This window comes from Coregonus lavaretus (genome assembly GCF_964263955.1).
Source record: "Coregonus lavaretus genome assembly, contig: HAP1_SCAFFOLD_2111, whole genome shotgun sequence".
In the NCBI taxonomy this organism is placed as follows: domain Eukaryota; kingdom Metazoa; phylum Chordata; class Actinopteri; order Salmoniformes; family Salmonidae; genus Coregonus; species Coregonus lavaretus.
In genome coordinates, this window is record NW_028156433.1 from 50,029 (window position 1) to 75,838 (window position 25,810).

Consider the following 25,810-nt stretch of genomic DNA (forward strand, 5'->3'; position numbering starts at 1 on the left):
AATACCCCATAATGACAAAGCAAAAACTGGTTTTTAGAAATGTTAGCAAATATATAAAAAATTCCCCGGAAATATCACATTTACATAAGTATTCAGACGCTTTACTCAGTACTTTGTTAAAGCACATTTGGCAGCAATTACAGCCTTGAGTATTCTTGGATATGACGCTACAAGCTTGGCACACCTTTATTTTGGAAGTTTCTCCCATTCTTCTCTGCAGATCCTCTCAAGCGCTGTCAGGTTTGATGGGGAGCGTCGCTGCACAGCTATTTTCAGGTCTCTCCAGAGATGTTCGATCAGGTTCAAGTCCAGGCTCTGGCTGGGCTACTCAGAGACTTGTCCAGAAGCCACTCCTGCGTTGTCGTTGGCTGTGTGCTTAGGGTCGTTGTCCTGTTGGAAGGTGAACCTTCGCCCCAGTCTTAGGTCCTGAGAGCTCTAAACCAGGTTTTCATCACTCTGTACTTTGCTCTGTTCATCTTTCCCTCGATCCTGAATAGTCTCCTAGTGCCTGCCGCTGATCAACATCCCCACAGCATGATGCTGCCACCACCATGTTTCACCGTAGGGATGGTGCCAGTTTTCCTCCAGACGTGATGCTTCGCATTCAGGCCAAAGAGTTCAATCTTGGTTTCATCAGACCAGAGAATCTTGTTTCTCATGGCCCGTAGCCCTGTGTGGCATCGACTGTGCCACAAAAGCATGCCGAAGTGGCAAAGTCGATATCCACGTTTTTAAACAAAGTTATTATTTATGGTCGTAAGCATTATTTAGAGGTAATTCTATGAGGGGGGAGGGTGTGTACTTTGTTTTTACAGTACAAGGGGAGGGTCATGTGAAAATATTCCCAGTACATTTTGAATTGTCCCTAATTACTTAAAGTGCTTTTGAGATCATTGATCGATACAACTGAACTGAACTGGATATCACATTTCATAGTCACTTTTATCAGAGAAAAAATCAGAAAACCCACAAGAAATTGAAAATAAAACATCAAGGGGTGATTGGGTCAGAATATAGGGTGGTTGTTCTGATGTCTGACAAATAGTATTTGTCCCCATGATGTAACTGAAACAAAGTCTCCCTCAACTATAAGAAGTATGGTTCATAATTCAGTTCAGATGGACATTTTTACAAGTCTATGGGATGTTCTTATGGAATGGCACAATTCATTTTGATTGCATGCGCTATAAGCGGGTACACCATGAAGTTATACCCTCTCATCAACTTCCTTCCTGTCAGCTTTCCTCCACACTGACTAGCTGACATGTGGTGTGCTCTGTCATGTCTTCTGAGGTTGTGGATTATGGTCCAAACTGAGCACTGACATCACCCAAGACAGTTAGTCTTACAAAGTTATCCTGTTTCCCATGTAAAATAGCCTTTGAGTGCCCAAAACATCAACCATACTATATTTTCTCCATTAAAATGCTCAGTTGAGAAAATATACCTTTTCTCTGATGTCTATCTGAAGAATGAAGGACAGGCTAGGTGGCCATAGCAACATACAATCTTGTTTTACATTATATCATGCTTTCACAAATTATTTGTTTATCACACCGTTTGTTCATTTCTGTGCTCACTCGTGTGTGTGTGTGTGTGTGTGTGTGTGTGTGTGTGTGTGTGTGTGTGTGTGTGTGTGTGTGCAGAGAGACGCTGGGGAGGGGAGTGTGTGTCAGTCATTCAGGGATAAATAGAGAGGCAGATCTCAGAGTTTGTCAGAAGGCTGACCTGACAGGGTCACACACAGGACCAAGCAGGAGCAGGACCTCAGCATTTGGACCCTTTATTACAAATGGAGACACATGAAGATGTTCAATACTGTTTTCAAGACAGAAACTCTTCTTGCAGAAAAGCTTCGCTATCGACATCTATCTACATAACACTGTATATCTTCTTCTCATTGATTTCAGCAGTTACAGTATTTTTGAACATACTGGTGATCTTCTCCATCTCTCACTTCAAGCAGCTCCACACTCCAACCAACCTGCTCATCCTCTCTCTGGCTGTGGCAGATTTCCTGGTGGGACTGATTGTGATACCAGTAACGACTGTAGCATTAATGGAACCATGCTGGGATTTTGGGGAATATTTCTGTGGGTTTTATTTCTACATCACTAGTTTGTGTTCGTCTTTATCTGTGGGCAGTTTGGTCTTGATATCTATTGACCGTTATGTTGCTGTGTGTGATCCCTTATTGTACCACTCTAAAATAACAATAACAAGAATGATGTGTTGTATATACATTACCTGGTGTTGTTCTATCATATACGATGCTGCTATTGTCAAAAACTTTGTAAATGTACTGGTACCCAGTAGGTGTTTGAAAGAATGTATTTCTCTAGAAGTGTCAGTCTTGGGTAATAGAATTGACTTTGTAATTACAATGGTTGTCCCGTGCTCTATTATTATAACACTTTATTTGAAAATATTTGTGGTGGCCATATCACAGGCCCGAAAGATATTTTCAAAAGAGGCTGCCAGTGTGTCTGGTGTTAAAACTATACAGGCAAATAAGTCTGAGAGAAAGGCAGCAAAAACTCTAGCTATTGTTGTTTTCACCTATCTAAGTTGTTGGATTCCATTCTATTTTTATGTACTTTTTTTTTTCATTGAAAATGTATCATTATTTATCATCAGCTGTCTGCCACTTGCTAATTCCTTAATTAATCCAATAATTTATGCTTTCTTTTATTCATGGTTCAAAGTAACAGCTAAACTTATTTTAACTTTGAAGTTAAGATTTTCATAGTTCCTATGTTTTTATTCCTAAATATGACACACATAGGTTTGATATGTTTTGTAATACATTTGTTGTAATTGCTTATTTCATGTAACAATACACTGACATTATTCATCTCAGTGTTGTCATCATAGATACATGTGGTGTTGATACAGAATGATTTGGATGGATTGGAACAGGGACGGCTTGTTCAATAGGGCGATATGGGCGACGCACTGCCAAACGGGAAAAGGAAGGGATTTTTTTTCTAATAAAAAAAAAAAATATATATATATATATTTTTTTTATAAATTTATAAAAAATTATATCACGGCAACAGCAGTTATCAGTGTTCACGTCTGATCTGCCAGCCACTAAATGTCAAATCAGGCTAAAGTCGTGCTTCAAATGGCCCCGCCCGTTTTTTGGGCGATTTCAGTCAGGTTGAAAATCGCCCAGAAGTCTGTCATAGACTCCCATGTAAAATCTATTTGTTTCACATTTCAAAGCTTTCAATACATTCTCTATGGGTGTCTGTGGGCATGCACTTACGCGCTTTCGTCATACATAACGTAACCACGAATGAACGTAACTAAGAAAAGACCAGGTAGCAGCCTCAATCAATTCACTACTACTATCAAAATGGCTAGGCTTCAGTCCAACTCGATTGTGTCTTTGAAAGAAGTTCCTTTTTGTCGGCGAACATATGAAGATAAATTGGCAACGAAACAATTAGGACCTCCCAGGCCAAATTTAATAATTCAACAGGTGTCTACTAAAGGGGGGAAGTCCTACACCCGAGGATTTTCCAAAAATTGGTATGAACGGAAAACCTGGCTAGCAGGCTGCGATGTAGCTAATGCAGTTTTTTGCTACCCCTGCTTACTCATCCACACGGTGGAACTTCAACAGCAGAGTCGTGAACACTGTCTACGAGAATCGAGACGACCTCATAGAATGTTTTGAAGCCATCCGGACGGGTTCATTGGGTTCATTTGACCAGCTTACTGTGAGAGAGGCATCTGGTTACGTGAGGATGCTACATGATGAAGATTTTATTTTTTTCCTGCGGCTTTTTCACAAAATCATGCCCCACGTCGACATTCTGTACCAGAAGCTACAGAAGAAGGACATCGATGCTGTCTTTATCAAACGTGCCCTCGACAGCTTCACAAGCAGTGTGCAGGCCATAAGGTAAGATTAAACAATATCATTCGATCTTTCTCAAAGCAGAGCTTTATTTGAAAATGTATGCATGAAAGGAGACTGCATTTGTGTTTGAAATCACATTATTCTCATTATATATGGCCAGTGGTGTAATCTATCTTATTTTATATACTATGTGTACTGTGCAGTGGTGCTCATAAGCTTATGATCCCATGCTAAAGTTGACTAAAAAGAGGAATAAAAAAATAAAAAAATCATCTTTTGGAAATTGATCTTAATGACTTAATTAAAAAAGTTGGAAAATCCAACCTTTAAGGACACCAATTTTCTTTTCTTTTTTATTCCTCTTTTTAGTCAACTTTAGCATGGGATCATAAGCTTATGAGCACCACTGTATACTGTGCTGAACATCCAGGCTATGTGAGACACAAAGGCTAACTTAAACACTAAAGACTTTATGCATCCCTGCCCATTTTAAGTGGAACTTAAGTATTTGTACTATACATGGATACATTGCATATACCTGTGCATCACATAGACAACAATACTGTACAAAGCCAACAAACACATTGGTCTGTTTGCCTTCAGGGACTCCTCTCAACAGCAGCTGCAAGAAGCAACAGGAGCCAAAAGACCCAGAACAGCTTTGAGAGAAGAGGAGAAGCAGAGGCTGTCTGAAGAGGTCTGCAACACCATCCTGGATCACACCAAAGAAAGGTTCTCTTTCTCTGGCCACCTTGTGAGTGCTACCTTACTGCAAGCAGACATGTTTGAAAGGTACTGCCATTCATTTCCTGATGAGGCTCTGAATGCCACTGTGAATGCATACCCCATGCTGAGCAAGGCAAAGCTCAAGACAGAACTATCTCTGATCTATGAGAATCCTGAATTCAAGGGAGGCTGTGGTGCACTGGCACTGTACCAGGTTCTCATGAGCTACAACCTCCAGGAGACGTTCTCTGACACTGTGACTCTGTTGAACATCCTCATAACTACTCCCATGACAACAGCTGAAGCTGAGAGATGTTTCTCAACTTTGACACGAGTTAAGACATTCCTGCGAAATTCAATGGGCCAGGAACGTCTGAATGCACTGGCCATGCTTTCCATGGAGAGGGAACTAGTCCTCAGCATGCCTGATTTCAATGAGAAAGTCATTGAACGCTTTGCTGTATTGAAACAGAGAAGAGAACAGTTTCAGTACAAGTAATGTAGCCTCTCTCTCTCTTTGTCCCTCCCTGTCTGTCTCTTTAACACACACACGCCCAAATCAGTTCACAGTTGATGTTGTTTAAAATAGTTTTTTTTCATTTTAAAAAAAGTAATAAAAATAAAAATCTGTTCATGTTCATTTTTACAAATCTATACAATTGGCCAGAATATGGTTGTTCATATTTACAAATCTATACAATTGGCCAGAATATGGTTGTTCATTTTTACAAAGCCATACAGATAGCTGTGTTTACCTTTTCTAGAAATTACTTTCAAATTCTGTTTTCATTCTTATTTCATTTGTTTATGGAAATGCATATTGTTTATGCAGTGTTGAGGAATGTGAAAGAACACCCTTGATTATTTTTACTGTGATAACTTATTTTGATTTTGTAAGCCAACACTTTTGAGATCAGTCAATAAATGCTTCTGGTATTGACTTATATGCTGCCCCTGTCTTCATGTTGTTGCTGGACATATCTTTTTTAAAATGTGTGTAGGTCACCTAAATCATCAGAAAAATTGCCCCTCCTGAGAATTTTTTCAGGAGCCGCCACTGGATTGGAATGGGATGACTTGGAGAAGGCATATGAAGGCATGAGCTTGTTTTATAAAAGACATTGTAGTCATTTAGGGTTGTATATTCCAAATACCAAAGTCTGTGGTTGTTCCATGTTATTTAATGATATAAAGTAAGTATTCTAATAGTACATTCCGAGGACGTCAAGATTCCTTATATATGTTGTTTAACATCTCCCTCTAGTGGCTCAATTGTGACACAATGCCTTCATCAAGTGTGGTAGAGTTGAAATGTACAATAATGCATGATATCATATAACGTCCAAGTCTATCTCAATGGTTTATTGTGTAAGTAGTTGAGGGTAAAATGCAAGAATATGCAATCATGGTTAACACTTTATAGTGTTCAGTAATAATCCATTTGTAAGGCATTTACAGTTTGCTCACCATTTATTAATCATTACTCCCACATTTGTTAAATGTTAGTAAGCTAGGTATTTTCACATTTATAAATAACTACTATATGCATTAATGATGAAACACAACAGCGCAGGAGACGGCAGCAAACACTTCAACCTCAACATACTGGGTATGAACACTATAAAAGTTGTTTATAAATGTGTGAATAACAAGCTTACTATAAATAAATGTGTGTGTAATGATAAATTATGAAGAAAATATTTACTATTTAAAGCTTCAATATGTAACTTTTTGGGTGACCATTCCAAATTCACATTGAAATATGAGTTATAGAGCTGTCATTCTCATTGAAAGCAGGTCTAAGAAGCGGTAGATCTGTTCTATGTAAGCTATTACTATGTTTCCCATTATTAAGTTTAGTTTTGTACTCCTTGGCTGTGTTGCTGACGGCTGTGTAGATGGCTGAGTTACCTTCTTTAGAGCCTGTACCATGTACAAATCATTTTTGGATTTGACATCAAATGTTTAATATGAGGCGACATTATAGAATGCCACCTTTTATTTGAGGGTATTTTCATACATAAATTAGAACACCTTATGTATCTAGTCCCCCCATTTGAAGAAGCCATAAGAATTTGGACAACTTCACTTGTAGTGTATTAAAGGGAGTAACCCTTTAAACATAATGTTCAGTTAAATGATGTATTTAGATATTGGTTCCCTTACCCTGCAAGCAGTCTATGAACTGCTCTAATGAGTGACTACGATCCACCCTTTGGTTTTGGTAGTCACTGCCAACAAACACAAATGTTAGCATTTTCAGACAAAACACGTTACTACTTTCAGCACACTACTACAACAGTGTGACTGTTTTGGAATAAAATGTTCATATATTTCCTTTAACATCCTCTGTGTTGTGTGCTTATTGTTTAACCATTGATATGTTCTAGGTCATTTTGAGACCTTAAGGAGCATCAGGTACTGCTGGAATGTCTACCAATGGCATGTCCATCTTTTTGTGAGAAATTACACTGGTCACTCAACGTTTATTAAGGATGAATAGTCCTCACTTTAGGGACTGCAACACAACATTACCAATGATTGGTAAATGGTTTACAAGGACATTTATTAAACAGCTTAAGAATTATCTTACTTACTATAAAAGTAATTTATAAATATGTGAACAACAAGCTTAGTAACACAAATGTGGGAGTCATTATAAATAAATGAATAAACTATTTCTTAATCCATAAAAATATTCTTTATTACAAGGTGTTATTATAAAGTGGTGCCCAATTTCTATATTCATTCAGACTCAACAGCATCTGAGAGCTGCTCTGGCATGACCCCTGACCTGGCAGCAATCTGACACTATGAATCATTAATGCATATAGTAGTTATTTATGAATGTGAAAATACCTAGCTGACTAACATTTAACATATCTGTCAGTAATTATTAATAAATGGTGAGCAAACTGTAAATGCCTTACAAATGGTTTATTACTGAACACTATAAAGTGTTACCCATGATTGCATATTCTTGCATTTTACCCTCAACTACTTACACAATACACCATTGAGATAGACTTGGACGTTATCTGATGTCATGCAACATTGTACATTTAAACTTTACCACACTTGATGAAGGCATTGTGTCACAATTGAGCCACTAGAGGGAGATGTTAAACAACATATAGAATGAATCTTGACGTCCTCGGAATGTACTATTAGAATACTTACTTTTAATCATTAAATAACATGGAACAACCACAGACTTTGGTATTTGGAATTTAAAACCCTAAATGACTACAATGTCTTTTATAAAACAAGCTTATGCCTTCTTATGCCTTCTCCAAGTCATTCCATTCCAATCCATCCAAATCATTCTGCATCAACACCACATGTATCTATGATGACAACACTGAGATGAATAATGTCAGTTAATTGTTACATGAACAAACAATTACAACAAATGTATTACAAAACATATCAAACCTATGTGTGTCATATTTAGGAATAAAAACATAGGAACTATGAACATCTTAACTTCAGAGTTAAAATATGTTTAGCTGTTACTTTGAACCATGGATAAAATAAAGCATAAATTATTGGATTAATTAAGGAATTAACAAGTGGCAGAAAGCTGATGATAAATGATGATAAATGGTCAATTAAAATAAAAAATATATACAAATAAAATGGAATCCAACAACTTAGAAAGCTGAAAACAACAATAGCTCGAGTTTTTGCTGCTTTTCTCTCTGACTTATTTGCCTGTACAGTTTTAACACCAGACACACTGGCAGCCTCTTTTGAAAATACCTTTTTGGCCTGTGATCTGGCCACCACAAATATATTACAATAAAGCGTTATAATAATAGAGCACGGGACCCCATCCTTAAACTCCTCCATCCTTCCAGTCGAGAGAACGAAACAAGATTTGGAAGGAAGGCCTTGAGAAACTACAGGACAGATCACAGCATGTGTCATTTGGCCAGTGCATAAGAAAATTGACTGTCAGGCAGTTAATGAGATGGCATATCTTTAAGGTGGATGCACTAATGCATTCCATAGGAACATTACATAGACTTGTAAAAATGTCCATCTGAACTGAATTATGAAACAATTATTCAAGTTGAAGGAGCCAGTCACATTGTGGGGACACATAATATTTGGCAGACATCACCCTACAGTATTCTGACCAAAAAAAAATATTCTCAAAAAAATATTCTCAGCCCCATGGCAAAATGAGTAGAATGGCAGGAAACTTGTTTTAAAACTGCAACATTTTCTTTCCAAATGTGTAGAATTGCAAGAATTTACAGTGCATTCGGAAAGTATTCAGACCCCTTGACTTTTTTCACATTTTGTTACGTTACAGCCTTATTTTAAAATTGATTAAATAGTTTTTTCCTCCTCATCAATCTACACACAATACCCCATAATGACAAAGCAAAAACTGGATTTTATTTTATTTTTTTACATTTATAAAAATATAGAAATAGAAATATCACATTTACATAAGTATTCAGACTCTTTACTCAGTACTTTGTTGAAGCACCTTTGGCAGCGATTACAGCCTTAAGTCTTCTTGGGTGTGACGCTACAAGCTTGGCACACCTGTATTAGGGGAGTTCTCCCATTCTTCTCTGCAGATCCTCTCAAGCTCTGTCAGGTTGGATAGGGAGTATCGCTGCACAGCTATTTTCAAGTCTCTCCAGAGATGTTAGATCGGGTTCAAGTCTGGGGTCTGGCTAGGCCACTCAAGGACATTCAGAGACTTGTCCCAAAGCCACTCCTGCGTTGTCTTGGCTGTGTGCTTAGGTTCGTTATCCTGTTGGTAGGTGAATATTCGCCCCAGTCTGAGGTCCTGAGCGCTCTGGAGCAGGTTTTCATCAAGGATCGCTCTGTACTTTGCTCCGTTCATCTTTCCCTTGATCCTGACAGCTGAGTTCCAGAAAACAGACAGGGCAGCTATTCTGAAGTTGCCCATACCTGCATTTCCAGCTGTCTCTTCAGATGTAGAAGAGATACTGTAGTATGTGATCAGCTGAAGTGTGTATATGCACACTAAAAACAAATGGTTCCACATGGTGCCAGATAAGGGTTCTTTCTCTTGTAACCATAGCGGATCCCTTTTTGGTGCTATATGGAACCATTTTTGAAGGTTCTACCCTTTTTCTTTTTTTATCTTTTTTTTCACCATTATTTAACCCGGTAAACCAGTTGAGAACATGTTCTCATTTACAACCGAGACCTGGCCAAGATAAAGCAAAGCAGTGCGATAAAAACAACAACAACACAGAGTTACATATGGAATAAACAAAATGTACAGTCAATAACACAATAGAAAATCTATATACAGTGTGTGCAAATGTAGTAAGTTATGGAGGTAAGGCAATAAATAGGCCATAGTGCAAAATAATTACAATTTAGTATTAACACTGGAGTGATAGATGTGCAGAAGATGATGTGCAAATAGAGATATTAGGGTGCAAATGAGAAAAAATAAATAACAATGTAAATAACAATATGGGGATGAGGTAGTTGGGTGGGCTAATTACAGATGGGCTGTGTACAGGTGCAGTGATTGGTAAGCTGCTCTGACAACTGATGCTTAAAGTTAGTGAGGGAGATATGTGTCTCCAGCTTCAGAGATTATTGCAGTTCGCTCCAGTCATTTGCATTAGAGAACTGGAAGGAATGGCAACCAAAGGAGATGTTGGCTTTGGGGATGACCAGTGAGATATACCTGCTGGAACGCATACTACGGGTGGGTGTTGCTATGGTGACCAATGAGCTAAGATAAGGCGGGGATTTGCCTAGAAGTGATTTATAGATGACCTGAAGCCAGTGGGTTTGGCGACGAATATGTAGTGAACCCTGTTCTCAACCAGCTTGTAGGGCATGTTTTGACAATAGATTTAGAAGTGGATATGAAAAAAAACATCACTTGAACCTGATTGGTCAACTCCCCCAGCCCTCCTGCACCAATTAACATAATGTGTATGATTTTGGGTTGCTGCAGATCAGTGTTGTGGCACTCTAACTTTGCCCATTCAGAGGGCTGTAAGAAAACTCAACATCAGTCACCAAAGTTGTTGTGCAAAAGTCCGGAATTCAATTAGTGAGGGATTAATATAGCACAATTCCTGTCAGTAGAGACCTTGAATAGTAGGAATATGTAAATACAAAAGTTTCAATGTAAAAAGGTTCAAAAGCAAGAATTTCGTAAAAATGTGCTTAACGAGGCGGTTGATACAGTGACTTTTTCCACATTTTCTTAGGTTACAGCCTTATTCTCAAATGGATTAAATGAATGGTTTTCCTCATCAGTCTACAAACAATACCCCATAATGACAAAGCGAAAACTTTTTTTTTTGCAAATTTTGGCAGATAAAAAAACAAGAACCTTATTTAGATAAGTATTCAGACACTTTGCTATGAGACTCGAAATTGAGCTCAGGTGCATCCTGTTTCCATTGATCATCCTTGAGATGTTTCTACAACTTGATTGGAGTCCACCTGTGGTAAATTCAATTGATTGGACATGATTTGGAAAGGTCCCCAAGAACACAGTGGAACCACCAAGACTCTTCCTAGAGCTGGCCGCCCGGCCAAACTCAGCAATCGGGGGAGATTTGCCTTGGTCAGGGAGGTGATGGTCACAGAGCACCATAATTCCCCTGTGGAGATGGAAGAACCTTCCAGAAGGACAACCATCTCTGCAGCACTCCACCAATCAGGCCTTTATGGTAGAGTGGCCAGACAGAAGCCACTCCTCAGTAAAAGGCACATGACAGCCCTCTTGGAGTTTGCCAAAAGGCACCTAAAGGACTCTCAGACCATGAGAAACAAGATTATCTGGTCTGATGAAACCAAAATTGAACTCTTTGGCCTGAATGCGAATAGTCACGTCTGGAGGAAACCTGGCACCATCCCTACGGTGAAACATGGTGGTGGCAGCATCATGTGTGGGGATGTTTTTCAGTGGCAGGCACTAGCAGACTATTCAGGATTGAGGGAAAGATGAACAGAGCAAAGTACAGAGAGATGAAAACCTGCTCCAGAGCTCCCAGGACCTCAGACTGGGGTGAAGGTTCACCTTCCAATAGGACAACGACCCTAATCACACAGCCAAGACAACGCAGGAGTGGCTTCGGGACAAGTCTATGAGTAGCCCAGGCAGAGCCCTGACTTGAACCTGATCGAACATCTCTGGAGAGACCTGAAAATAGCTGTGCAGCGACGCTCCCCATCCAACCTGACAGTGCTTGAGAGGATCTGCAGAGAAGAAAGGGAGAAACTTCCCAAATACAGGTGTGCCAAGCTTGTAGCGTCACACCCAAGAAGACTTGAGGCTGTAATCGCTGCCAAATGTGCTTTAACAAAGTACTGAGTAAAGAGTCTGAATATTTTTTAATTTACATTTTTGTCATTTAGCAGACGCTCTTATCCAGAGCGACTTACAGTTAGTGAGTGCATACATTTTTCATACTGGACCCCCGTGGGAGTCGAACCCACAACCCTGGCGTTGCAAGCGCCATGCTCTACCAACTGAGCTACAGGAGGCCTATGTAAATAGATTATTTTCTTTTTTTTTATACATTTGCTAACATTTCTAAAAACCTGTTTTTGCTTTGTCATTATGGGGTATTGTGTGTAGATTGATGAGGAAATTGTTTTATTTAAACCAAAAGGCTGTAACGTAACAAAATGTGAAAAAGTCAAGGGGTCTGAATATTTTCAGAATGCACTCAGTAAAAAGTACGGTGGAAAAAGAATAGGGAAAAAGAATCTATTTTTTATAAAATAATACTTATATTGGTGAAAACTATGATTTCATTGTTGACAAGACACTACATTAGGCAACATATATTGGTTTAACAACATTTCATGACCCATGGGATTAATGAATCAATATTCTGACCTTAGATCGCCTGTAAAATAATGCCTATAATAGTAATAAAAACTGCACTTTGTCATATATTATCTCAACATGTAGTCTGAACATGTGGGAAACATTGTGGAAGGACCTGGATTAATTGAAATTTAAGAAAACCAACACCACCTGAATACGCATTCATTTAATACATACATATGCAATTAACGTCATTTATTAAAATGTGACATCAGTCCTCATTTAACAATGCTTACCTGCATACAGTATAAAAGCCATTAAAGCAGACCTAAAGTAATTTTTGTAATATTGTTGAGATGAGTAAAAATGCTATGCAAATTGCCATTCTAATATGGTATCGCTGGTATGACCCTCTTGACTTCTCAACTGCCTGGTAGAGTAAACAGCAAGTTAAAGAAAAACACTTTTGGAAATTCCTGTTTGAGTTGTCAGTAACAGGAATTTAAGATGAAATAATTGTTTCTACATGTTTTTCTAGAAGAGACAGTTAAAGAGATAATTGAAACCTTTATGGTGCTATAAATAACCCTTTCCTAAGTTTCTAAAAAAGGTTCTGGGAACTAGTGACAGGTTGCCAATTATCAAAGCAATCAAATATTTTGCATAGATGGAGCTCCAAACAGAGGTTGTGTTTCTGAAAATGTTTCAGCAATAAGCTAGCTATCATAAGATACAAAACTAACGATGATAATCACCGAATACAGAGTTTATTCCTTCGTAGACACACAAATGTGCTCAAATAGCGATCAACGAAACAGGCTATCCAATAATACATAGGCACAGTGGGAAATCTACCCAGGCAACAATAAGTTACGAGCAGCTCCACCAAGCTACACTACTCTCACAAATAACAATCACCCACAAGGACAAGGGGGCAGAGGGAACACTTATACGCAGACTAATTAGGGGATAGGAAACAGGTGTGATTGACAAGACAAGACAATTGTGATGATGATTGGGGCGGCAGTGGTTAGTAAGCCCGTGACGACGAACGCCGAAGCCTGTCCGAACGAGGAGGGGAGGCAGCCTCGGCCGAAGTCGTGACAGTACCCCCCACTCCCCTTGACGCGCAGCTCCAGCAGCGCGCCGACCCCGGCGTCAGGGACGACCAGGAGGACGCGGAGCGAACCGAATGGCGACGGTGGAAATTCCGCAACAGGGAGGGATCGAGGATATCCCTCACCGGGACCCATCACTGTTCCTCCGGACCGTACCCTTCCCACTCCACGAGGTACTGAAGGCCCCCCACCCGACGCCTCGAATCCAGAATGGAATGGACCGAGTACCCCGGGGCCAGCCTCGATATCCAGAAGAGGTGGAGGAACCTCCCGCACCTCAGACTCCTGGAGCGGACCAACCACCACCGGCCTGAGGAGAAAACCATTAAACGAAGGGTTAATACAGTAATCAGGGGGAAGTAATAACCTATACGTGACCTCGTCGATTCTCCTGAGGACTTTGAATGGCCCCACAAACCTCGGGCTCAGCTTCCGGCAGGGCAGGCAGAGGGGCAGATTCCGGGTCGAGAGCCAGACCCGATCACCCGGTACGAAGACCGGGGCCTCACTGCGGTGACGGTCAGCGTTGGCCTTCTGACGATGCACAGCGCGCTGGAGGTGAACGTGGGCAGCGTCCCACGTCTCCTCTGCATCCCGAAACCAGTCATCCACCGCAGGAGCCTCGGTCTGGCTCTGATGCCACAGTGACAGAACCGGTTGGTAACCTAAAACACATTGGAATGGTTTTAGGTTAGTAGAGGAGTGGCGGAGAGAGTTCTGGGCATATTCTGCCCATGGCAAGAACACAGACCACTCCCCCGGCCAGTCCTGGCAGTAGGACCGCAGCAACCTACCCACATCCTTATTTACCCGTTCCACCTGCCCATTTGACTCAAAGTGGAACCCAGAGGTCAGGCTGACCGAGACCCCCAGACTTTCCATGAACGCCTTCCAAACCTTGGACGTGAACTGGGGACCTCGGTCGGACACTATATCCTCTGGCACCCCGTAGTGCCGGAAGACATGAGTAAACAGGGCCTCCGTAGTCTGCAGGGCCGTGGAGAGACTGGGCAGAGGAAGGAGGCGGCAGGACTTGGAGAAGCGGTCCACAACGACCAGGATGGTGGTGTTACCTTGGGAGAGGGGAAGATCAGTCAAAAAATCTATACTAAGGTGAGACCATGGTCGTTGTGGAACTGGTAACGGTTGTAGCTTACCCGCCTAGGTGCCTTACTCTGGGCGCACACTTAGCCAAGGTAGGCCACCAGTACTTTCCGATCAAGCAGCGCACTGTACGACCGATACCTGGGTGACCAGAGGAGGGTGACGTGTGTGCCCAGAAGATCAGACGATCACGGATAAGAGCAGGCACGTACCAAAGCCCAGTTGGACACTGCGGTGGAAATGGATCTGTGTGTAATGCCTGCTCTATATCCGCGTCCATCGTCCATACTACCGGCGCCACAATGCAGGAGGCCGGGAGTATGGGTGTGTTGTCTCTGGGCATCTCCTCTGTGTCATATATTTGGGACAGTGCGTCTGCCTTCACGTTCTTCGTACCCGGAATGTATGACTGTGTAAAATCAAACCGGGTTAAGAATATGGGCCACCTGGCCTGGCGAAGATTCAGCCTCCTCGCTGCCCAGATGTACTCCAGGTTACGGTGGTCCGTCCAGACGAGGAAAGGGTGTTTCGTCCATTCGAGCCAATGCCTCCACACGGTCAAGCCTCGGACAACAGCCAACAGCTCCCGATCACCAACGTCGTAGTTCTGCTCCTTAGAGAAGAAGGTACAGGGGCGGAGCTTGGGTGGCGTGCCCGAGCGTTGGGACAGGACAACGCCTATCCCTACCTCGGATGCATCCACCTCCACTACGAACGGTAGTGATGGATCGGGGTGGGCCAGTACCGGAGCTGAGGTGAACAGGCCCCGCAGTTTCCTGAAGGCCAGGTTAGCCTCAGCAGACCAGCGGAGCCGTGACGGCCCACCCTTCAACAGGGATGTAATGGGAGCTGCAACCTTGCCAAAGCCCCGGATAAACCTCCGATAGTAGCTGGCAAAGCCAAGGAAACGCTGCACCTCCTTAACCGTGGTTTGAGTCGGCCAATTACGCACAACTGAAATGCAATCTCCCTCCATCTCCACACCTGAGGTGGTAATGCGGTATCCGAGGAAGGAGAAGGACTGCTAGAAAAACATACACTTCTCTGCCTTGGCATAAAGGTAATTTTCCAACAGTCGGGCCAGCACTTTGCGAACTAGGGACACTTGCTCGGCGCGAGTAGCGGAATACACCAAAATGTCTTCGATGTAGACCACCACACCGCGACCAAGCATGTCCCGAAACACCTCGTTCACAAAGGACTGGAAGACGGATGGAGCATTCTTTAAACCATAGGGCATGAGGTATTCATAATGCCCTGTGGTTTTGCTGAATGCTGTCTTCCACTCATCCCCCTCCCGAACACGCACCAGGTTGTATGCACTCCTGAGATCTAGTGTATTGCTAGTAGTATGGGTTGGGATTATTGCCGCATTGAAAACAATTGGGAACTCGGACCTTGGAACTCTGAAATCTCCGACTTCCGATAAAAGTGTCTGCTAAATGGCATATTATTATTATAAGACAACAGTGACCCATCCACTTACCTAGATGTGGCTGGGGGGTGGTTATAGCATTTCTTTCACATGACCCATCAATTTAGACAAGTGTGTCTAGGTAAGAATCATCTAATAATTATATAATATTTATACAATATGGACACTTTTTTTTATATATTTCTACTATGCAAATATGCAAGTAAACATTTCACTGTACCGTTTACACCTTCGGTATCATGTACATTTGAGAGACGGTAATGTGAAGAACAACGTGAGCTACACCAAAGTCAGATTAGGATATAGGCCAAGGACTAGATACAGTGTAGTTTTGCTACTACTTTCACCACTTTTAGTCTTGAAATCTTTGGTTGCTTACTACCCTACCTTACTCTGTTTAGCACATGGTCTCACGTGAACCCTTAAAGATGTCCTCCCGAGTGGCGCAGTGGTCTAAGGCACTGCATCGCAGTGCTAACTGTGCCACTAGAGATCCTGGTTCGAATCCAGGCTCTGTCGTAGCCGGCCGCGACCGGGAGACCCATGGGGCGGCGCACAATTGGCCCAGTGTCGTCCAGGGTAGGGGAGGGAATGGCCGGCAGGGATGTAGCTCAGTTGGTAGAGCATGGCATTTGCAATGCCAGGGTTGTGGGTTCGATTCCAGTATAAAAAAATAAAAATGTATGCACTCACTAACTGTAAGTCGCTCTGGATAAGAGCGTCTGCTAAATGACTAAAATGTAAATGTAAAATGTAAAGAGATGGGTACGGCTTAATTAAGAGGGTGTGGAAGATGCTGGGTGTAGACAAAGAAGAGCTCTCCAGTAGGTGTACCAAAACATTCAAGGGCCATTTTCTCAAAAGTGGGGTTACAAGTTTATCAACCTTCAAAGCAGAATTACTTTCCCATTGTTCCTCAACTGCAGTGCATGACATCCCATTTTTTAACTCTCTACTTTTATCCAATGTAAAAAACACTATTTCAAATTTTACTACATAGGACCGAATCGAGCCGGTCGGTCACATTTGTAAATGTTAGTAAGCTAGCTAGTTATTAAAACATTTATAAACCACTTTTACAGTATGTAATAATTATTCATCTGCATTGCTTATGGTTTGGGGTTTTAGGCTGGGTATCTGTATAGCACTTTGTGACATCTGCTGATGTAAAAAGGGCTTTATAAATACATTTGATTGATTGATTAATTCATAAGATCATAAGATGTTTAATAAATATCCTTATAAACCATTTACTAATCATTTGTAAAGTATTTTTGCAGACCCTAATCTAAAGTGAGGATTATTCATACTTTCTTAATACTTTAGTATAAATGTTTTGAGTGACCAGTGTAATTTCACACAAAAAGATGGACATGCTATTGGTAGACATTCCATTAGTACCTGATGCTCCTTAAGGTCTCAAAATGACCTATATCATATTCATAGTTAAAGAACAAGCACATATACTGAACGTTTTATTCCAAAACAGTCACACTGTTGTAGTTTATTTACATTTACATTTTAGTCATTTAGCAGAGCGACTTAAAGTTAGTGAGTTATTATTATATTATTATATATTATATTATTATATATAACATGATTATTATTATATATATATTTTTTTTTTCATACTGGCCCCCCGTGGGAATCGAACCCACAACCCTGGCGTTGCAAATGCAATGCTCTACATCCCTGATCCCCTAGTGTGATGTGTAACTTCAGACTCTCTATACTGAGTAAAATTATGTTTTTAGTCCGAAAATGCTAATATTAACGTTTCTTGGCAGTACTTTTCTACCAAAACCTAAAGTGTGGATTGCTGTCACTCGTTGGAGCAGTCCATAGACTGCTTACGAAATAAGGAAACAATTAACTGAATAGATCATTTTGCTTTACTATCCCATTACGTTTCAAGAGTTACTACCTTTAAAACCCCCTAGAGTCGAATGACGCACCGGTGCGTCAATTTAAGTTACATAACAAAAAAATCCCCATCAAACCTTCAGTTTAAGCTAGAGATATCTGTTCAATCCACTACTTCCGCCAGTGTCACACTTCCGCATCTACGGTGAAAGGTTGCAGAGCTAAAGCGAGTTTGTCAGACCATGAGACATCCCGAAAACTGGTCTTCTCACGGAAACGTCTGTAGTGTCCGAGCCATTTGGGCTACAAACTAATGTGACCCCACAAGACGGCGGTTCATAAGAACAAGGTCAAGCAGCAGACATTGGGGACAACAAAGCTACAGACCGGCAGAGGGCGAAAACGACACTCTACTGACCGGGATGACCGCCAACTCATTCGAATGTCACTCAACAACTGTAGGATGACATCAAGTGACCTACAAAAAGAATGGCAAATGGCAGCTGGGGTGAGGTGCACAGCGAGGACGGTTCAAAACAGGCTCCTAGGGGCAGGGCTGAAGTCGTGCAAAGCTAGAAAAAAGCCCTTCATCAATGAGAAGCAAAGAAGAGCCAGGCTGAGGTTTGCAAAAGACCATTTGGATTGGACCGTAGAGGACTGGAGTAAGGTCATCTTCTCTGAAATTTGGTGGAGGATCGGTGATGATCTGGGGGTGCTTCAGCAATGCTGGAATCGGGCAGATTTGTCTTTGTGAAGGACGCATGAATCAACATTGACATTTTAGTCATTTAGCAGACGCTCTTATCTAGTGCGACTTACAGTTAGTGAGTGCATACATTATTATTTTAGTTTTTTCATACCCCCTGTGGGAATCGAACCCACAACCCTGGCGTTGCAAACACCATGCTCTACCAACTGAGCTACATCCCTGCCGGCCATTACCTCCCCTACCCTAGACGACGCTGGGCCAATTGTGCGCCGCCCCATGGGTCTCCCGGTCGTGGCCAGTTACGACAGAGCCTGGATTCGAACCAGGATCTCTAGTGGCACAGCTACCACTGCGATGCAGTGCCTTAGACCACTGGGCCACTCGGGAGGCAGCCACGTACAAGGTTGTCCTAGAAGAAAACTTGCTTCCTTTTGCTCTGACATTGTTCCCCAATTCTGAGGATTGGTTTTTCCAGCAGGACAATGCGCCATGCCACACAGCCAGGTCAATCAAGGTGTGGATGGAGGACCACCAGATCAAGACCCTGTCATGGCCAGCACAATCACATTCCAGAACAAACTTCTGGAATGTGATCAAGACGAAGTTGGATGGTCACAAGCCATCAAACAAAGCTGAGCTGCTTGAATTTTTGCACCAGGAGTGGCATTAAGTCACCCAACATCAATGTGAAAGACTGGTGGAGAGCATGCCAAGACGCATTAAAGCTGTGATTGAAAATCAGGGTTATTCCACCAAATATTGATTTCTCAACTCTTCCTTAAAGTTAAAACATTAGTATTGTGTTGTTTAAAAATGAACATTAACTTATTTTCTTTGCATTATTCGAGGTCTGACAAGCCTGCATCTGTTTTGTTATTTTGACCAGTTGTCATTTTCTGCAAATAAATGCTCTAAATGACAATATTTTTATTTGGAATTTGGGAGAAATGTTGTCAGTAGTTTATAGAATAAAACAAAAATGTTAATTTCACCTAAACACATCCCTATAAATAGTCAAACCAGAGAAACGTATATTTTTGCAGTGGTCTCTTAATTTTTTCCAGAGTTGTATATACAGTACCAGTCTACAGATTGGACACACCTACTCATTAATACAGGACACACTTCAAAACCTTGTTTCTTTATCTTTAAAAAATTGTCAGATTATAACCCTCCCTGCCCCTTACCCACTGTCACCCCGAACGTCTTAGACTCCAGAGAATACCTTTTAAGGCAGAGTAAAAAGTGCGGCACAGCGAAGCAAAGTGTGAAAATAGTCCATAGGTTATATATGTCAACCTGAATTTCAGTAGTAATGAAGGAATAGAAATCCACAGGAGAAAAACTGGTCGGTTCATCAGATGGTGTGTAGGCTATATCTCCCTGTTTTATGATTAGTTTGTGTTTGCAAGGTTGACAAAATTAGCAAAACATTTACATTACTGTAAGAAAATCGAATTAGCATAATGTAAAAAATACCCATACAAATATGTCTGTTTAAGAGAGATATCTGTTTTTCTTGCATGGGCTGCATCCCAATCCACCACATCCGCCGATATCGGCATCTGCCAAAAATCGGTCTGTAGCATCCGAACGGTCTCATGAACACAAACATGTCAGTGATTTTGCTCTACGACCCCCACAAGCATCACAGGACTTCTGTCTGTAATGTCCGAACAGTTTGGGCTACACACTAATATGACCCCTCTGTGGAAAGGTGAGTATGTTTTGCTCTAGGACGCCCACAAGCCTCACAAGCCACACCTGAAGGTAGCCTGGTACCAGCTTAAAACATTTATGGAAGTATATATGGAAGTAGTTTAGTGCCCCCCAAAAAAGGGGTGAAATATGTGTAAAAGAAATACAATCGTAATTATATCTCTCAGATATAGGAAAGCCTTCAAAACAAATTTACTTCAGATTAATTTTTTTACTATGTGTTTTACCATGTATTAATCTGTTATTCAATGCGTTTCTATGGGCTAATAGCAGTAAGACCAAATTCAATGTTTTTATAAATGTTTTTGATACCTAAAGGGGTCATAAAATTCTAAATCAAAGATAAATTATCCTTGGTATGACGATCTTAAAACAATTCAATGTGGAGCGGAGAAGTTGAGCCTCATGCTTCAACGCTCTTAGTTGTTGCAGATATTGACCCACTATGCTGTTTACTTTCTGCATCTACGTCAAATTGCTGAGTCTACCTTTAAGGAGCACCAGGTACTGCTGGAATGTCTACCAATGGAATGTCCGTTTTTTTGTGAGAAATTACACTGGTCACTCAAAACATTTATAAAGTAGTAAGAAAGTATGAATAGCCCTCACTTTAGATTTGGGACTGCAAAATTATTTTACTAATGATTTGTAATTGGTTTATAAGTACCTATATTAAATATATACTATTAAAGATGCACTCCGCCATTTCCCGGTTGCAAATATTCTGATAGTTCCCATAATTTCAATTTATGTGACGAAACAAGTAAGTTAAGTGTAGAGAATCATTGTACCATCTAAACCACTGTGAAACACATTTTCCATATCAGAAAATATTGTATTTTCGGCTGTTTGAAGCTGGTTTACCAAACCAAAAGTAAAAGACTCAAAAACTAAACTTAAGAACGGGAAGCATAGAAATATGCACATAGAACAAATCTAATGCTTCTTAGACTTGCTTCCAATGAGAATGACAGAGCTATAACTCACATTTCTATGTGAATTTGGTCGGGTTGCCCAGAAAGTTACATATTGCAGCTTTAAACAACTTATTAATTATCTTAAGGATCATTATTAAATACTTTTCTTACTCAAGAGACCATGTTTGTATGCGGCTTTAATAATGCAAGTTTTTTTTTTACATTGTTTGGAAACTGATATGTAACACAAATTAATGCCAAAATAACATGTAAAACAGGCCAATTATTTAATCTGTAGTTTTTTATTTATTTATTTTTAGCTAAACAGGTAGGGCTCAAAACAGGTGGGGCTCCCCACCTGCCCTGAATGACGGGTCGCCACTGACTGTATGACAGAGTCCATGGACAGCCACATCATATTTAGCTTATGTTGATTGTGTCACGGATCCCCCCTGTACTGCTGCTCATTCCGTTCACCAGCTCCGGAGGTCTACGTCACCGGCCTTCTAGGCGTCACTGACATGGATCATTACCACCAACCCCGGACTGTCTTGTCTCATTACGCACACCTGGTTCCCATTCCCCCTGATTAGTTTGTGTATATATATGTGCCCTCTGTTCCCCATTGTCCTTGACGATTAATGTCCGATGTCCGTTGGTCTCGTGAGTACCATGTATTGTGCTCTGGTTATTATGGGTCTTGTCTCGTTTATTTGTTTGGAGGTTTACACCTAACTCTTTTGTTTGGGTTACATCCCAGTGTTATATATATGTATGTTTTTGGCTTCGTACCCGTTGTTTTTCATGACGTACCTTGTGTTGGGTGGAGTAATTAAAAGCCCTACGTATTCCTGCGCCTGTCTTCAAATCATTATACAACGTGACAGATTGGACTAAATTGTTTTTGGTATATTTCAGTTGTCAATGTATTAGACTAAGCATAGGTGATTTGATGATGTGAAATGTTAAAGTTGAAATGGTGCTGGAATAGTGGAGGCAGCTCCTGTTTTCGTTGAGACTTGCAGTAACTCTCCGTGGTTCTACACTGAACAAAAATATAAACTCAACATGTAAAGTGTTGGTCCCATGTTTCATGAGCTGAAATTAGAAATCCTAGAAATCTTACTACGCACAAAAAGCTTATTTCTCTCAAATTTTGTGCACACATTCCTTTACATCCCTGTTAGTGAGCATTTCTCCTTCGCAAAGATAATCCATCCACCTGACAAGTGTGGCATATCAACAAGCTGATTAAACAGCATGATCATTACACAGGTGCACGTTGTGCTAGGGACAATAAAATACCACTTTAAAATGTGCTGTTTTGTCACACAATGCCACACAGATGTCTGATATTTTGAGGGAGCGTGGAATTGGCATGCTGACTGCAGAAATGTCCACTAGAGCTGTTGCCAGAGAATTTCATGTTAATTTTTCTACCATAAACTGCCTACATCGTTGTTTTAGAGAATTTGGCAGTACGTCCAACCGGCCTCACAACTGCAGACCACATTTATCCATGTCAGCCCAGGACCTCCACATCTGGCTTCTTCACCTGCGGGATCGTCTAAGGGGGGATGGGGGGTGGGGGGGTGCTGATGAGTATTTCTGTCTGTAATATACCGCTTTTGTGGAGAAAAACTCATTCTGATTGGCTGTGCCTGGCTCCCCAGTGGGTGGGCCTATGCCCTCCCAGGCCCACCCATGGCTGCACCACTGCCCATTCATGTAAAATCCATAGACTAGGGCCTAATGAATTTATTTAAATTGACTTATTTCCTTATATGAACTGTAACTCAGTAAAACCTTTGAAATTGTTGCATGTTGCGTTTATATTTCTGTTCAGTATGAATCAATAGTTGTTTAGTAGTCCGAAAATGTCGGAAACATTAACTTGCTTGACAATACTGTAGGTCATAACTCCAGAGCCAGAGCAGTCCGCTCCACCGGGGTCTAGTCCAGATCCGGTCAGCGGCTCTAGTCCGGAGCCTGTGCAGTCCGCTCCACCGGTGCCCGGTCCAGCTCCGGTCAGCGGCTCCACTCCGGAGCCAGTGCAGTCCGCTCCACCGGTGCCTAGTCCAGCTCCGGTCAGCGGCTCCACTCCGGAGCCAGAGCAGTCCGCTCCACCGGTGCCTAGTCCAGCTCCGGTCAGCGGCTCCACTCCGGAGCCAGAGCAGTCCGCTCCACCGGTGCCTAGTCCAGCTCCGGTCAGCGGCTCCAGTCCGTAGCCTGTGCAGTCCGCTCCAGCGGTGCCCGGTCCAGCTCCGGTCAGCGGCTCCAGTCCAGACCCAGACATCAGCCCCTCTCCAGGTTCGTTGTCTCCCACACCAGGGTCCAGACAGGGCTTGGTACTTCGTGGGAGGAAGGAGAGGGGAAGCAGCGCACCGAGGTCCAGACCAGACCAGGGGTGCAACAGGGAGGTGGAGAGTAAGTGGTCGTCACGCCCTGAGCTGGATCCGCCTCCGAGGCGGAATGCCCACCCGGCCCCTACCCTGTTATGTTTATATTGTGCGGTCGGAGTCTGCACCTTTGGGGGGGGTACTGTCACGCCCTGACTCAGAGGACGCTTGTATGTTGAGTCAGGGTGTGTATTTTCCATGTTGTACAGTCTAGTGTGTATATTCTATGTTGTGTAGTTCTATGTTTTATATCTAGTATGGGTATTTCTATGTTGGCCGGTGTGGTTCCCAATCAGAGGCAGCTGTCGCTCGTTGTCTCTGATTGGGGACCATACTTAGGCAGCCTATTGGCACGATTGAGTTGTGGGATCTTGTTCCATGTAAGATATGTTGTTTGTGTCTACCTTGGACTTCACGTTTCGTTTAATGTTTTGTCAAGTGTCTATTAAGTTTAAATAAACATGTATGCATATCACTCTGCGCCTTGGTCTGACCCGTCTATGAACGAACGTGACACAGGCAGAAATCTGTCCGGTATGACCTAGCACTGTGATAAAGTCGCTCTCACTACACTGGAAGTTAATAGGAATACTACTTTAAGATCGCGACAATGTCTCATACATATCAGATTTCAATATTGGCCGATGTCATAACTCGGGAGGATGTCTTCTCTCGAATGAGCCATTGATCATATTTTAGTGATATTCCTACCTCGAGAAATGTGTAATTTAACGGAGGGTCTAGCACATTTTTCCTATCAGTCTGCCTCTTTAGTCCAGGGTGCATTGCATGGTGCTGTTGCCAGAGATATTATAGAAAGGAGATAGGAATCCAATGAATGAAGGAACGTATACCGCCCCACCCAGCCGACTGTCAACCAATCGCGTTCACATTGTCTTGCTGCGTCATGCGGTTGCTGAGCTAATCGTCACTTAACCCCTTCTCTGTATGTCGAGAAATGTGCCTATTCTCCTCAAAAGTACGTAATGTCACGATTCCAAAGCTACACGATATTACAGATAGCGAGGTCATTAAAGATTTGTAATGTTGTACTTCCTGTTGACGAAATACTTGCTAATGTTGGGTTTTTAAGATAGCGCCCAATAGACTCCCATTCACTCTATGAAGGAGGGCGCTCCTTGTCCCAGAATCACCCAGAATGCACCGCGCAGCCCATTGACAATATATGGACAACGTTTCCCATCTCCTCACAAGTATATCTGCGTTGTGAATGTTAGACTCCAGTCTCTGAGGCACATCGATCTGCAGGTTGAACATGGTGAAATTGTAGACTCCTAAATTGATAGTGCAGTTTGCTTAGGCGATTTTAAAGCGAACTAGCTACTTTACATGCTATTGATATGTTTGTACAGGCAAATAAATCTGTACAGGCAAATACGTCTGAGAGAAAAGCAGCAAAAACTCTAGCTATTGTTGTTTTCACCTATCTAAGTTGTTGGATTTCTGTTTTCTTTTTTTCTTTATCAAATTTAGATTCATCATCACTTTTCATCAGCTTTCTGCCACTTGTTAATTCTTTTATCAATCCAATAATTTATGCTTTCTTTTATCCATGGTTCAAAGTAACAGCTAAACATATTTTAACTCTGAAGTTAAGGTTGTATAGTTCCTATGTTTTTATTCCCTAGTTTGACATAGTTATGTTGTACTGTTTTGTTGTAATTGCTTCTTTCATGTAACAATACACTGACATTACTCATCTCAGTGTTGTCATCATAGATACATGTGGTGTTGATACAGAATGATTTGGATGGATCGGAATGGAATGACTTGGAGAAGGCATAAGAAGGCATAAGCTTGTTTTATAAAAGACATTGTAGTCATTTAGGGTTGTATATTCCAAATACTAAAGTCTGTGGTTGTTCCATGTTATTTAATGATAAAAAATAAGTATTTTAAATTGTACATTTTGAGTACGTCATGGATCATTCTGTATGTTGTTTAACATTTCCCTCTAGTGACTCAATTGGGACACAACGTCTTCAACAAGTGAAGTGAAGTTGAAATGTACAATAATGCATGATATCAGATAACTTCCAGGTCTAACTCAATGGTGTATTGTAGTAGTTCATGGTAAAATGTAAGAATATGTAATTATGGATAAAACTTTAACATTCAGTAATAAAC

At 41.4% G+C, this 25,810-nt stretch overlaps 1 protein-coding gene across 1 annotated transcript; it reads left to right on the plus strand.

The window, feature by feature from the left end:
* Positions 1-1,792: 1,792 nt before the first annotated feature.
* On the plus strand, positions 1,793-25,311 carry LOC311126343 (trace amine-associated receptor 13c-like; the record flags this gene model as incomplete). Its single annotated transcript, XM_084200346.1, has 2 exons — positions 1,793-2,639; positions 25,157-25,311. The coding sequence occupies 2 exons, from the start codon at positions 1,793-1,795 to the stop codon at positions 25,309-25,311; spliced, it is 1,002 nt and encodes a 333-aa protein (XP_084056472.1).
* Positions 25,312-25,810: the final 499 nt, after the last annotated feature.